This window comes from Lithobates pipiens, unplaced genomic scaffold, assembly GCF_037356315.1.
Source record: "Lithobates pipiens isolate NorthernLeopardFrog02 unplaced genomic scaffold, aLitPip1_a1.2 Scaffold_18, whole genome shotgun sequence".
NCBI lineage: Eukaryota > Metazoa > Chordata > Amphibia > Anura > Ranidae > Lithobates > Lithobates pipiens.
In genome coordinates this window covers 240,073,935-240,089,671 of record NW_027507758.1, presented here as the reverse complement: position 1 = coordinate 240,089,671, position 15,737 = coordinate 240,073,935, and the positions used below count along the sequence as shown (strand labels likewise).

The window sequence follows — 15,737 nt, the reverse complement described above, 5'->3', positions numbered from 1 at the left end:
TCTCTTTTAGTGCTGGGTGCTGAACACACACAGAGTGTTCCAGCGCCCAGCACCCCGCCTGCCACTCAGCTTTCTGACTGGTGCTGAGCAGCCCGATGGTTGCGTTTTTGGCACAAGGGTAGGTAGTTTCTCTACAACTTTAGTTACATTACTTACTTTTATTGAATTGAAGTCCCACAATATCCAGGCTGCTGGATTCCGAAAATTTGGTGCTGTGAGGGTAAACAGCTTTGGGTCTCTGGGATCAGCTACACTAAAGATTATTTACAAAGGACACACCACCACCTGCACTCTCCTACATTGACAAAAGTTCTTTCACTGATTACAATGTATGTGGCAAGATCTGTGAATGGGGGGGGAAGAGAATCCTGTGACTGATCACATTCTTCCCTATTCATTGGTGTATCCCCGTTTGAGGCTGGGTTCACAGCATGGGGTCTGGTGCGTTCCTCTTCACCAATTCAGGTGTGAATCAGGTTCGACTTTCTGCCTGAATTCACATCTGATTCAGAGCCAAAGACACACAGGATCCTTCTTCAATGCAGACTGCGGCCACCCTGGAGATGTGTGAACTGGCTCCATTGAGAGCCGGTCACCCTCTCCTGTAATTCTAACTGGATGCAGGGAAACCTGCATCCAGTTCAAATAAGTGTGAATGCAGCCTGATCATCTTCAGAGCAGCCGAGCCCAGAGACCTTAAGCAGGTAAACCTCACAGCATCAAATGTTCAGCAGCAAGTAGAGGACAGGGCAGTCCTGCAGCCTGCACATCGTGAGACATAGTCCATTACAGGTAAGTAACGCTGTAAAGCATTCAATTTGTTACCCTACTCACAACAATAGTTTCTTGCTTTTGTCAGGATCTTTTAGATCAACTGGCTACCCTGCTTAGATTTAATAATTCTTAATAATAATAATTTTAGGGCGGAAACAATCAAAATAATCACCAATGAAAATAGTTGTCACACCGTTTGTATATTATGTATGTGTATATATATATTTATATTTCATCTGTTCGTTATTCTCAGAATGGATAGAGATTTTTTGTTTTCCCCTATAGCTAGTTATATTTACCACTGCTTACATATGTTCAAGAATAAATTGTCTTTTTTTTTTTTTTTTTTTTAAACTTTACATATTAAAGTGGACCTTCAGTAATTTTTTCAACTTTCCATCTATTAAGTCTTCTGTCCTTGTTGTTTTAACTTTGGATAGTAAAACATTTTTTTTTGCCAGTAAATACCTTATACAGCCCACTTCCTGTTTGTCTGGTAAAAGGCCTAGGCTTATGACATCATGCATAGCGCTCTCTCTCACTCTGGTGAGAGTTTGCCAGGAAGGGAGGGGGATGAGTCATAAGAGGGCCGATGAGAGCTGCAGAGCTGGGAGGTGAACCTCTGTGTTACTGTATAAATCCAGGAAGTGAACAGGCAGCAGCTTCAGCTGCACACAGTTAAAGTGGATGCAGCTAGACTCAGCGGACGGAGATTTCTGCTGCATATTTGGCAAGTACAGAATCATAGTGTATGTATGTATGTATATATATATATATATATATATATATATATATATATATATATATATATATATATATATACACATATACATACATACACACACACACACACATATATATATATACACACTACCGTTCAAAAGTTTGGGGTCACCCAAACAATTTTGTGTTTTCCATGAAAAGTCACACTTATTCACCACCATACGTTGTGAAATGAATAGAAAATAGAGTCAAGACATTGACAAGGTTAGAAATAATGATTTGTATTTGAAATAACATTGTTTTTACATCAAACCTTGCTTTCGTCAAAGAATCCTCCTTTTGCAGCAATTACAGCATTGCACACCTTTGGCATTCTAGCTGTTAATTTATTGAGGTAAGCTGGAGAAATTGCACCCCACGCTTCTAGAAGCAGCTCCCACAAGTTGGATTGGTTGGATGGGCACTTCTGGCGTACCATACAGTCAAGCTGCTCCCACAACAGCTCAATGTGGTTCAGATCTGGTGACTGTGCTGGCCACTCCATTACCGATAGAATACCAGCTGCCTGCTTCTGCTGTAAATAGTTCTTGCACAATTTGGAGGTGTGTTTAGGGTCATTGTCCTGTTGTAGGATGAAATTGGCTCCAATCAAGCGCTGTCCACTGGGTATGGCATGGCGTTGCAAAATGGAGTGATAGCCTTCCTTATTCAGAATCCCTTTTACCCTGTACAAAGCTCCCACCTTAACAGCACCAAAGCAACCCCAGACCATCACATTACCTCCACCATGCTTAACAGATGGCGTCAGGCATTCTTCCAGCATCTTTTCATTTGTTCTGCGTCTCACAAACGTTCTTCTTTGTGATCCAAACACCTCCAACTTGGATTCATCCGTCCACAACACTTTTTTCCAGTCTTCCTCTGTCCAATGTCTGTTCTTTTGCCCATCTTAATCTTTTTCTTTTATTGGCCAGTCTCAGATATGGCTTTTTCTTTGCCACTCTGCCCTGAAGCCCAAAATCCCGCAGCCGCCTCTTCACTGTAGATGTTGACACTGGTGTTTTGCGGGTACTATTTAATGAAGATGCCAGTTGGGGACCTGTGAGGCGTCTGTTTCTCAAACTAGAGACTCTAATGTGCTTATCTTCTTGCTTAGTTGTGCAACGCGGCCTCCCACTTCTTTTTCTACTCTGGTTAGAGCCTGTTTGTGCTGTCCTCTGAAGGGAGTAGTACACACCGTTGTAGGAAATCTTCAATTTCTTTGCAATTTCTCGCATGGAATAGCCTTCATTTCTAAGAACAAGAATAGACTGTCGAGTTTCAGATGAAAGTTCTCTTTTTCTGGCCATTTTGAGCGTTTAATTGACCCCACAAATGTGATGCTCCAGAAACTCAATCTGCTCACAGGAAGGTCAGTTTTGTAGCTTCTGGAAGGAGCTAGACTGTTTTTAGATGTGTGAACATGATTGCACAAGGGTTTGCTAATCATCAATTAGCCTTCTGAGCCAATGAGCAAACACATTGTACCATTAGAACACTGGAGTGATAGTTGCTGGAAATGGGCCTCTATACACCTATGTAGATATTGCACCAAAAACTAGACATTTGCAGTTAGAATAGTCATTTACCACATTAGCAATGTATAGAGTATATTTGTTTAAAGTTAGGACTAGTTTAAAGTTACCGTATATACTCGAGTATAAGCCGAGATTTTCAGCCTCTTTTTTGAGGCTGAAAGTGCCCCCTCGGCTTATACTCGAGTCGCCGCTGTCTGACTGCTCGATCAGCGTATCGAGCAGACAGACGGCGGACATTAATTTTCAAAAGCCGCGCCTCCTTCTCCGCCTCCGCCTGTGATAGGCGGAACACTGAATTTCCCAGCAGTCAGTGTTCCGCCTATCACGGACATCCGCTCATTCTCATACTACGGACGAGTATGAGAGGATGTCCGTGATAGGCGGAACACAGGCTGCTGGGAAATTGAGTGTTCCGCCTATCACAGGCGGAGGCGGAATTTTGAATTGTAGAATGGCCGCCGAGAAGAGCGGCGATCCATCGGCACGGGACGGAGGAGGCACGGCACGGGACGGAGGAGACACGGGACGGAGGAGGCACGGGACGGAGGAGGCTCGGGACGACGGCGGCTCGGGACGGAGGCTTGGGACACAGGTAGGCTGGACACACACACAAGGCTGCACGGACACACACACACACACACACACACACACACACACACAGGGATGGATGGATGGATGGATGGATACACACACACACACACACACACACACACACAGGGATGGATGGATGGATACACACACACACACACACACACACACACACACACAGGGATGGATGGATGGATGGATGGATACACACACACACACACACACACACACACACAGGGATGGATGGATGGATGGATACACACACAGGGATGGATGGACGGACACACACACAGGGATGGACGGACACACAGGGATGGACAGCCATGTCTCACCCTCGGCTTATACACGAGTCAATAAGTTTTCCAGTTTTTTGGGGGTAAATTGGGGGCCTCGGCTTATACTCGGGTCGGCCTATACTCGAGTATATACGGTAGCTTCATTGAAAAGTACAGTGCTTTTCCTTAAAAAATAAGGACATTTCAATGTGACCCCAAACTTTTGAACGGTAGTGTGTGTATATGTGTATATATGTATATATATATATATATATATATATATATATATATATATATATATATATATATAAAAAAATATGCAAAGTGGTTGGAGGGAAGCTTTAGAATGGCAAAGATGTTTTTATTACACATTATGTGAACAGACTGCAGTTCCCCCAACTAAAATTATACAGCACACTCCACCAGGTTTTTATCCAATTAATTGATCAAAACAATAAATGGCCAAATAATTGAATATGAAAAACGTTAACAGACCATTAATAAACAGATTGAAAACTGGAATAGATTTCACCAAAGGATATATTTGCAAAAGAATCTACCTCGAACAGGTGCAGCTTTGTTCAATAATCCTACATCCTCCTCAAACTCAGATGCAAACACTGAAGAAGGTAAATTTAAAGTTGGGGGCTAAAAAAAATAAAAAAATATAAGTAAATGTTTTTGTAGACAGAAAAAAAACAATAGCAGACATATTTAAAGTGTTGGTGAACATATGACTACAAAAATTCACACAGAAAATATAATTTCCTTCCCTTTATTAAAAAAAAAAAAAAAGAAAAAAAAAAAAAACGCTTGATACCTTTATCAAATATTTAACTCTGCAGTGACATGACCACACAACCTCCACTCTTTTTTCTCTTCTCACAGCAGAGGATGTGTATGCAGTTTTAGCAGAGAACTTTCTGCTTGGAGCCGCTATCAATCACAGCACTGACTACAGGAGATACAGGTACATTGCGTTGGCATGGGATCCTAACCTGGGATCTCCTAACTGCAATTTGCCGTGTTACTGAATCGTGGCGATTCCACCCCCAAACGGAACGCCAAAGTGTGAAGGAGCCTAAGACAGGTTATAACTAGTAAAATGTTTTGTGTAAAAATAGGCTATCCCAGAAGATTATTGCTGATCTGGGCTAAAAAAGGTTACCTGCCGACAGGCTGCAGTGATGGAAATCTGGCCCTGGGAGTATTGGGAGTAGTGTCCACTGGGACCCCGTTGACCGTTCGGGATACAGGCAGAAAGGCGTTCTGCTGAAGTAAACAAGGCAGACTACCGTTGTGTGAGAGGGGAATGTACTGATCCTGCGTTTCTGCCAAGCAGGAACATGGAACTTTAACTTCCCCCGAGTCAAAATACATCCCCCAGTTAGTAATCACTACCTAGGAACCCATTTAACCCTTTGATCGCCCCTATTAACCCCTTCCCTGCCAGTGTCATTAGTACAGTGAAAGTGCATTTTTTTAGCACTGATTACTGTATTATTGTCACTGGTCCCCAAAAAGTGTCAAAAGGGTCAGTTAGGCATCTGATTTGTCTGCCACAATATTGCAGTCCCACTATAAGTTATTACTTATAATTTATTATTAAACAAAAATATATCATATAGTTCGTAGGCACTATAACTTTTGCGAAAACCAATCAAAATATGCTTATTGGGATTTTTTACCAAAAAATGTGTAGCAGAATACATATTGGCCTAAACTGATGAAGAAATTCGATTTTTTACATTTTTTTTATTGGATAAGTTTTCTAGCAGAAAATAAAAAATTGTTTATTTTTTTTTCAAAATTGTCAATCTTTTTTTTGTTTATAGCACATATTTGGGTACAGCGTTACACGATCGCGCAATTGTCAGTTAAAGTAACCCAGTATCGCAAAAAAGTGACCTGGCCATGAAGGGGGGGTAAACATTCTGGAGCTGAAGTGGTTAAATAAGATTAACAAATACTATGAGACTGACATGAAACTCACTGGGATTTGTTCCACTTCTTCTTCTTCTACCTTTCCATCTTCAGTCACAATAATTCTACTTTGTGGTCGCCCAGAAGGAACAAGTTCAGCAGGGCCCACTTCTTTAAGGTGCTGTAAGTAATTGTAGTCATCATCAAAGAAAACACCAAATGTTCTTTGTTCCTCTCTCCTTTTATCTGCATCTACCTGAAAAGAAAACCCCACAAATATATTAGTTATTATTAAATTGATAAAGTGCATCTAAAGACAAACCTTTTTGTTTTTCATTTTTTTTTTAAGTTTTGTAAAGAGAAGGGTTTAGAACACCAATCAGGTTTTTATTGCTATCTGTGTCCCTATCAGAGAGATATATTCTCTCTCTCTCTCTCTCTCTCTCTAATAATGGAGCTGTCCCCAGACAAAAAAAAAATAGGTTACAACCAGTAAAAATAGAATTTGCCTCACTGTAAAGAACAATGGCTTTAGATGTACATAACTCAACATATGAAATATACAAACACCAGCCCCACATATTTCAGCAAGACATACGGTATTCCAAGAAAATGTACACACAAAACCCAAATGTTTGCTTGTAGCATAAGGAAATAAAAAGACCAAACTTTTATTTTTGTTAGTGATGGACAGAAAGTCGAAGTGTTTAAACCTACTACTGTCTGTGTCTTTGTTGGGGAGATTCAGCCTCTGAAACTGTCCTAGCGACCGCAGTCACTGGAACAGAATTAAAGTGAAATCTTCCCTAGGGACCCCTATTGTGGCAACAGCTGTTCAAGAGGGGATTTCACCTCACTTCAGAAAGTCAAGGAAAATGTCCACTTCTCAATGGCCCAAAGAAAAAATTAACAATTATATTATTATACACGATTTATATAGCGCCAACAGTTTACGCAGTACTTTACAATGTATAATAAATAATAATAATATAGGTGCCTGGCTTTCAGAAAAAACATACAATCTAATGAGAGCTCCTGATTCGTAAGCCTATCTCAAAAGAAAAATGCAGAACCAACAAAATCAGTAGGGTTGCACCGATAACTGTACCGGTACTAAGCATTTGCACAAGTATCGGTATTCGTGCAAATGCTCTGATACCTGGAACCGTTACTTACAGGCTTGGTTCTTTCATCTGCCAGAGGTGTTCACCCACGACAGGTGAAAAAAAAAGGGGAAGTAGGGCCGCTGCGTCCTTAACAACCGATGACTCATTCAGCTGTGTGGGGTTCCCCTGTTGACAGCTGAAGTGCAAACTAAGTCTCGGCAATTGGAGCTGTAAAAAAAAAAAAAAAAAAAAAAAGGAAATACAAAAACGCAGCCAGGCAATGTTTATCAACAACATTGCTTGGCCGCTGAGATAGAAAAAAATAAATAAAAATAAACATTGTTTCTTTTTTTTTTTTTATTAATTTACAGATCAATGGGATGAACTTCGGTCTGCAGATGGAGACCTGATTCACACCTATACATTTTTTAGTGTATTTTCAATTTTGCAGAAACACACTACAGTCCATTTAACCTGGTTTCCTATGGATGTAGTTCACAGCTGTACATTTTATGGAAAGGACCACAGACTTTTTTCTAAAGTGCAAACAAAAAAGTTGCGGTAGGTATCAGCGAGTATTAAAAAATATATATGTGTGTATTCCTAAAAATCAGCATGACAACCAGGTACTTATCAAAGCCTCCACTCTTTCTTAGTACAGGATGATCTGAAAGTACATTCCAGCCAATGAATATGAATGAGTGAATATTAGCATGTTAACACAATTCCTACAATGCACACTTTTTTGTTTTTACCCAGGGATCCCAGAGTACACTAATGCCACGTACAAACGATCGAATTGTCCACCGGACCACAGTACGCCAGACAATTGGATTGTGTGTGGGCTCCAGCGGACTTTTCCATCGTAAAGTCCGGTGGACTTAGAAAGTAGTTTTGACTCTAAATTTGTCCGCCGGACTTGGCTTTCAGAGGACAATCCGTTCGTCAGTGTGCTAGTCTGGTGGACTAAGAATGACGCATGCTCTGAAGCAAGTATGAGAAGGAAGCTATTGGCTACTGGCTATTGAACTTCCTTTTTCTAGTCCCGTCGTACGTGCTGTACGCTATCGCGTTAGAAATCGCCGGACCAATTCCGCCGGACAATTTGATTGTGTGTACGCGGCATAAGACGCCATGCTGTGTGAATATCTTCTATCTGACCATTACAAAGATTCCCAATTCTACCCAATAAAGTATCTGATAATAAAGTAAATAAATCATAATTTCAGGGGAAGGGAAAAAAAACCCACCTTTTAGGCCCATGCTTCACCTCCTCTGCAAAGAAGCTGCAGTATAGAAAAGGATTATAAAGTCTTGAATAAAGACCTTCTTCTAAATTAATGAATGGAAGAATTGCATGAAACATGAAATTAGGGTTACTGGACTTTCTGAACTTTGATCCCCAAAGCCACATCCTGCCATGACAGTGTGTGATGGTTTTACTTTCCCACAGCAGCTGTCAAATGTGAAAACAGTTCAGCTTTTTGGAACTCTGCCCGCGCAGCTTTGTTATTCATTTACAGAGGTCTGTGAATGAATGAACTACAAATTGTATTTGCCACAGCGACAGACTTGTAGTTTTTAAACATTGAACATGAACACAATTGATTACCACACTCGTAGTGCATTTACACTTCCTGCAGCCCTGCAAAATAAAGCCTGCACAGAGATATGGGCAGGGAGCTAAAGAAGAGTTCACAGGAGCCTGACCCTGCACTTGTGATCCACCGATTGTGGGTGAAATGCTTTTCAAGCTCCTGTGAAAAAAAATAATGAATGCATATTTTTTTGCCTGCAAATATATATGCATTATTTTAATTTTTTTTTCATAAGGGTGAACTTACAGAGCATTGAAAAAGTATTCATATCCCTTGAAATTTTCCACATTTTGTCATGTTACAACCAAAAACTTAAACATATTTTATTGGGATTTTATGTGATAGACCAACACAAAGTGGCATATAATTGTGAAGTGGAAGTAAAACGATAATGGTTTTCAAACATTTTTTACAACTAAATCTGTGAAAAGTGTGGCACGCAGTTGTATTCAGCTGCCCTGAGTCAATACTTTGTAGAACCACCTTTCGCTGCAATTACAGCTGCAAGTATTTTTGGGGATGTCTCTACCAGCTTTACACATCTAGAGAGTGACATTTTTGCACATTCTTCTTTGCAAAATAGCTCAAGCTCTGTCAGATTGGATGGAGAGCGTCTGTGAACAGCAATTTTCAAGTCTTGCCAGATTCTCAATTTGGATTTAGGTCTGGACTTTGACTGGGCCATTCTAACACACAAATATGCTTTGATCTAAACCATTCCATTGTAGCTCTGGCCATATGTTTAGGGTCATTGTCCTGCTGGAAGGGGAACCTCTGCCCTAGTTTTAGGTCTTTTGCAGACTCTATTTTCTTCAAAGATTGCCCTGTATTTGGCTCTATCCATCTTCCCATCAACTCTAGCCAGCTTCCCTATCCCTGCTGAAGAAAAGCATCCCCACAACATGAGGCTGCCACCACCATGTTTCACGGTGAGGATGGTGTGTTCAGGGTGATGTGCAGTATTAGATTTCTGCCACACATTGCGTTTTGCTTTTAAGCCAAAAAGTTCAATTTTGGTCTCATATGACCATAGCACCTTCTTCCTCATATTTGCTGTGTCCCCTATATGGCTTCTCGCAAACTGCAAACGGGACTTCTTATGGCTTTCTTTCACAAATGGATTTCTTCTTGCCGCTCTTCCATAAAGGTCAGATTTGTGGAGTGCACAACTAATAGTTGTCCTGTGGACAGATTCTCCCACCTGAGCTGTGGATCTCTGAAGCTCCTCCAGACTGACCATGGGCCTCTTGGATGCTTCTCTGATTAATGCTCTCCTTGCCCGACCTTTCAGTTTAGGTGGACCGCCATCCTTGGCCTTCATGATGCTGTTCATTTACTAAGGTTCTCTAAACAAACCTCTGAGGGCTTCACAGAACAGCTGCATTTATACTGAGATTAAATTACACACAGGTGGACTCTATTTACTAATTAGATGACTTGGTTCCACTAGATTTTAGTTAGGTGTATCAGAGTAAAGGGGGCTGAATACAAATGCACGCCACACTTTTCAGGTATTTGTAAAAAAAATTGGAAAACCATTTATAATTTTCCTTCCACTTTACAATTATGTGCCACTTTGTGTTGATCTATCCCATAAAATCCAAATAAAATACATTTAAATTTTTACTGAATACTTTTTCAGGGCACTGAAAGGGCACAGCCAATGCTGCAGCTGTCCCCTACCAGCTCTAAGACCATGAACCGCCATTGATCACAGAGTGGTGACTGTCAATCACTGGCTCTCTGCCCCTCCAGCGCTCACTAGGGTGCTGAGCTGTGGAGGGGGGTGGCTAACTTAGGCTCTCAACAATACGCTGAGAGGCTGAGCCAGCTGCCGGCCAGTCACATGTGTGGATCTCGACATTAAAAAGTCAGGATCCCTCTAGTCTGGACCGACTCTAACGTCAGACATCATAGGACTTTAGCATGCTGTTGGCTGAATCTAGGTCACATGAGTGCAAAATTAAAAGCATAATAAAAAGTAAAATGACTTTTCAAAGCAACACTGCTGCCTTACATTCTATGAAAGTCAGGGCCTTAAGTTGCATCATCAGCCTTTCAAAGCAATACACATCTAGGTGGACAAATGATTAATTCTACACTAGAAATCTAGTAAAGAACATGTGTTATATATAGAGGAAGTATAGCAGAATACCTTATCAGCAGGTAGCAAAACTCTCTGTGGAGCAGTTTCATCAGCAGCTAGTGGATCCCTCTGACTTCTGTGGACCAGATGAAAAGTTACTGCTTTCTTCTTCTCTATGAAGGGCTTCTTCTTTCTGTGTGGCTACAATAAAATACAATGCATTAGCTGTTTGCAACTGCAATAAAGCAAAAGTATATTTTGTCAGGGAAAACAAAACCTATCCACACTATTTACTGAACTGTGAATACCCATTACTACAGGCTTTTTGACGTTAAACATTAGCTTATTCAATAAATAGGACCATTTTCAGTCTGCTAAAAACTGGACATTACAAGATGTTGCACACCATTCTTTTTTTTCTAGTCAATAAACTTCATTGTAGAAATAACATGGCTTGCAATGGATGATGGCTCTCAATGGGCAAAGCAGTTCCCCCACTGATGTATTTCACCCTCAATTAGGGCTTAATCATAGCGATGATTAACCAAATAGAAAGACAAACGGAGCGATATCCCAAACTGCCTTGGGGACTGAAAGCTGGTGCTCTGGTGCAAGTGCCTTTAAGTTACAGCGATAATCCAGTGATGCAAAAAAAAAAAAAAAAAAACAGCTACTCTGTATCATCAATTCTTTATTGAATGCATGGTAGGATACAGCAATAACAAGGTAGCGTGTTTGAGCCACGTAAGGCTTTGGCCTAACCATGTTAGCTTGTTATTGCTGTATCCTGATAAGTAGTCAATAAATAATTGATGCAATGGATGATACAGAGTAGCTGGCTTTATCACATTGTATGATAGACTACATGTAAAAAAAAAAAAAAAATGTACCGTGTTCATGTTGGAAATTGTATTCAGAATCTTCTAAATAATGAAAGTGTATGCATGGTGGAAGGAAGATCCATGGATCGAATTAGTATGGTATATATCGTAAAATATAAGCTCTAACTAGCAAGGCCCTCTGGTTCTTCCTGTATTGAATTGTAATATAACTGTACTGTCTGCCCTACTGTTGTAAAGAGCTGTGCAAACCGTTGGCGCTATATAAATCCTGTATAATAATAATGGTAAAAACAATTACATTGCGCATACCAGGCTAATAAGAACTCCGGCAATTTGAAAAACACTCTGTAAGGGAAGTGAGAGTAATGTGTGTGTGTGTCCTTTGCAAGATATGCTGCTCTAAAAACTGACGTCAGAAAACATTGTCACTTTCCAGAGGTTATGAAAAACTGCTTTGGATGTTTCGATAACGGAAAATGATAGAAAGATACACAAAAAAAAAAAAAATAAAAACACACACATGCCAACACATAACTGTTAAGAGACCTGGTCATTAAAGAAAAAAAATAATATAAATAAAAATCTGTTTTTCCCAACAAGTATACCTGCAAAATGATAGAGGGGGTACATACCTTTTCTGCTGCTCCATTCAGTAGAAGTCCAGTCCATAGGGAAACTGACACTTACTGGAGTATTAAGCTTCCAGGTCCCCTACAGCTCTCCCTGATTCCCCTCTCTCTCACTACAGAAGACAGTTATGAGTGGAGGTAAGCAGGAGAAGCCAGCAAGAGTTGTGGGGTCTCTAAGAACATCACAGAAAGACTTCACTGAACAAAGCAACACTCTGGTGGCCCGGGCAGCAGGAAAGGTAAGTAGCCACTCTGTAATTTTTCAGGTTTCATGCCAAGGTCACTTTATAATGTAACTCCAGCAAAGCTGCTCTAGAAAAAGTAATGTAAAGAGATCTTCAGATCAGGATTTTACTGCCTTACTTGCCATTGTGTCTTCAGTACAGGAAGTGAGATGAAATTTACAGGGGACACAGAGAGCACTAAAAACCCATACCTAATAAGTATAAGTTCAGGTGTGTTCGCAAACCGCACGTGCAGAGCCCACCAGAAAGTCAGCACTGTACAGCGCTAATCACAAGCAGTGAGACATTGTCCTGATGAGCGGCTGCAAAGATCCGGAAATGTCTCACTGCCTGTGATTAGCGCTGCGCTGACTTCCTGGCAGGCTCTGCATATGGGGTGTGCAAGCACACCTGAGCTCATTCCTAATACCCAACTACACCCCTGATAGACTTGATTTTGTCATCTGTGTCCCATTGGGGAGTTTCTCTTCACTTCCTGTTCCCTAGCCAAATCAGGAAGTGTGCGGAAATTCCTTTAAAGGGAAGGAATCCTTAGTAGTCACAAGAACCAGTGTCCCTTTGGAAAAATTCCCCTCTATTCCTGTCCTGGTGACAACACAAAATGTGAGGTTTTCTTTAACTCTTGGTGATAATGGTAAACAGAACAAACAGAGAGAGTGAACCTCCCTGACAGGGACACAGACAGCAATAAAAACTGACAGGGGTTCTGATCCCTCTTCACTTTATCTGAAATTAGAAAAAAATAAAAGTTTTGCACTCCGTTCAGGTCTAACAGATATGAGTAGAGGTATGTCATGTTACAGAGGAGACTATTGGTACAGATATGAGATCTATTGCTCTTACCATGATTTATTCCATAAATATAATGACCCCAACAATCCTCAATGTCCACACACCACAAGATACCCGGGACGAGTAGAAAAGACAGTACGAGGGGAACACCATGTGTGAGCACCACTCTGCATACACAGCACGCTCCACACTCACACCGGGTTATACCAATCTCTTAGCACGGCGAGGGGGGGCACCGCGTAAAAGCTGCTGGAACGCTTTCGCTTTACATTATAACGTTTTGAACAAACGTATCTTTATATATTTAGAGACCGTGTCACAAAACCGAATTACCAACTGTGAATCAACCAACAAAAATATAACGCCAACAAAAAACTGTGCCCCCCCTTTTATGGACCTTTGGAAGACGCCACTAGAAACAAGAAAATTCCACTGAACACTAGAAGAAAAGATCCGCACTCTCTGGTTGTCCTTGCTGACATGTTTTTTTAAAGACCAAGCTGTCGTATATGTCTCGGAAGTTTTGTGCCATGATAAAATGGCTGACGTTAGACACGAGGACTAAATGATGGAGACGATTTGGGGAGCTTGAACTCTACCTCTATAACTTTAAATGCGTCTTTGACGTAATTGTGTTACAGTAAATAGTTGCCCTGGTATTATTGGCTAAGTAGATTAGTTCCGGCTCTGTCTTAGTAACAGTAGAAGTTGATTCTTAGCTTACAGTTTTTTTCCATTAACTTTTTCTTTTAGTTAAATAATAGGTTTTGTTGTCTACGCTTCTTTTCTATAAAGAATTTGTTTTGTAAAGTGTTGTCCTATTCTTATTTTATGTATGCAATTGTGTACATTTTGTTATAAAGGCACATGTTGCCTGTTGGCCGTACACAGCTCTAATTCTGGCTGATTCTTATAAATTTGAGCAAATGAAAAATCATAGGACTTGGGCAGTAAAAAAAAATCAGCTGGATAGGGACTATAGCCAGTCAAATGCAGTCACTGTTTGGGTGTTCTGCAAGCTTCACCTGCTGGATGCAGGTTTACAAACTCAGTAAATAAAATAGAGACTTTTATATCTGTCCTAAATACACAAGATTACCAAAAGTATTGGGACGCCTGCCTTTACACATACATGAACTTTAATGACATCCCAGTCGTAGTCTGTAGGATTCAATACTGAGTTGGCCCACCCTTTGCAGCTATAGAAGCTTCAACTCGGGATACCCGCGATCGTGTCACGGAGAGGAAGAATGGGGAAATGCTAATGTAAACAAGCATCTCCCTGTTCTGCCTAGTGACAGTGTCACTGATCACAACTCCTTGTAATCGGGAGCGCACCCCCCCCCCCCCCCAGAATCCCTCCCTAGGACACACTTAACCCTACACTGCCACCTAGTGGTTAACCTCTTCACTGCCAGTCACATTTACACAGTAATCAATGCATTTTTAATCACACTGATCGCTGTATAAATGTGAATGGTCCCAAAAATGTGTCAAAATTGCCCAATGTGTCCGGCATAATGTTTCAGTCACAATAAAAATCGCTGATCGCCGCCATTTCTAGTAAAAAAAAAATATTAATAAAAATGCCATAAAACGATCGCCTATTTTGTAGACGCTATAACGTTCGCACAAACAAATCAATATACACTTATTGTGATTTTTTTTTTCTAAAATATGTACAAGAATACGCATCGCCCTAAACTGAGGAAAAAATATGTTTTTTTTATATATTTTTTGGGGATATTTATTATAGTAAAAAATAATGCGTTTTTTTTTTCAAAATTGCCACTCTTTTTTTGTTTATAGTGCAAACAATAAAAAAATTCTGAAGTGATCAAATACCACCAAAAAAAAGCTCTATTTGTGGGGAAAAAAAGTTTTGTTTGGGAGCTACGCCACACAACCGTGCAATTGTCAGTTAAAGTGACGCAGTGCCGAATCGCAAAAACTGCTCTGGTCTTTGGCCAGCCAAATGGTCCGGGGCTGAAGTGGTTAAAGGGGACCTTGCATGACACTCTAATGTCCATTTTGTTGACAGTATCACTACCCCCAAATTAAAATCGCTTAGGGGCCATGTCAGTCAGGGGATTTATTCACAGCAACCTGCTAACCTGCTAATTTTACAGCAGTATAAAGCTCAGTCTCTCAGTGGTTGAGTTTGTACTGTGATTTGTGTCTGCGATGAGTTCTCCAGCAACAATCACACTGCAGTCACTCCTGTGGATTACCTAAAGGTCACAGAAAGAGAAGGATTTGAAGAAGTGAGAGCTAACATAATTAAAGCACAAGTTTTACTTTTAGCTGCGAAAAAGAATCTTCTTAGCAACAAATTGCCAGTAATTATGCTGCTAGTTACAAATTGCTGTTAATCACTAGCAATAGCAAATTTTAGCAACAAGGAATCTCTGCTACAAAATACAAACTCTCCAGTCTAACTTGGCCCTAAAGCTGTTCAGTGAACCCTGTCCTCCTCCAGCCCTAAGCGATCACCTTGTTAGTTTTCTAGCCCTCTTTTGGGGGGGTTCTGAGAAATAGCCCTCCCCAAATAGGATAGTGCGCTAAACCTTTAAGTAAAT

At 40.6% G+C, this 15,737-nt stretch overlaps 1 protein-coding gene across 1 annotated transcript in view; it reads right to left on the bottom strand.

Annotated features, from left to right (window-relative positions):
• LTV1 (LTV1 ribosome biogenesis factor) overlaps nt 1-13,379 on the bottom strand; it is a 37,277-nt gene extending 23,898 nt beyond the window's left edge. The window contains exons 1-4 of the mRNA XM_077486720.1: nt 13,210-13,379; nt 10,720-10,851; nt 5,931-6,116; nt 4,498-4,585 (exon numbers count right to left, since the gene is read on the bottom strand). Of these exons, the coding sequence (XP_077342846.1) occupies nt 4,498-4,585; nt 5,931-6,116; nt 10,720-10,851; nt 13,210-13,212 (409 nt within the window). The 5' untranslated portion in view covers nt 13,213-13,379. The remainder of the gene's footprint in view (nt 1-4,497; nt 4,586-5,930; nt 6,117-10,719; nt 10,852-13,209) is intronic.
• Nucleotides 13,380-15,737: the final 2,358 nt, after the last annotated feature.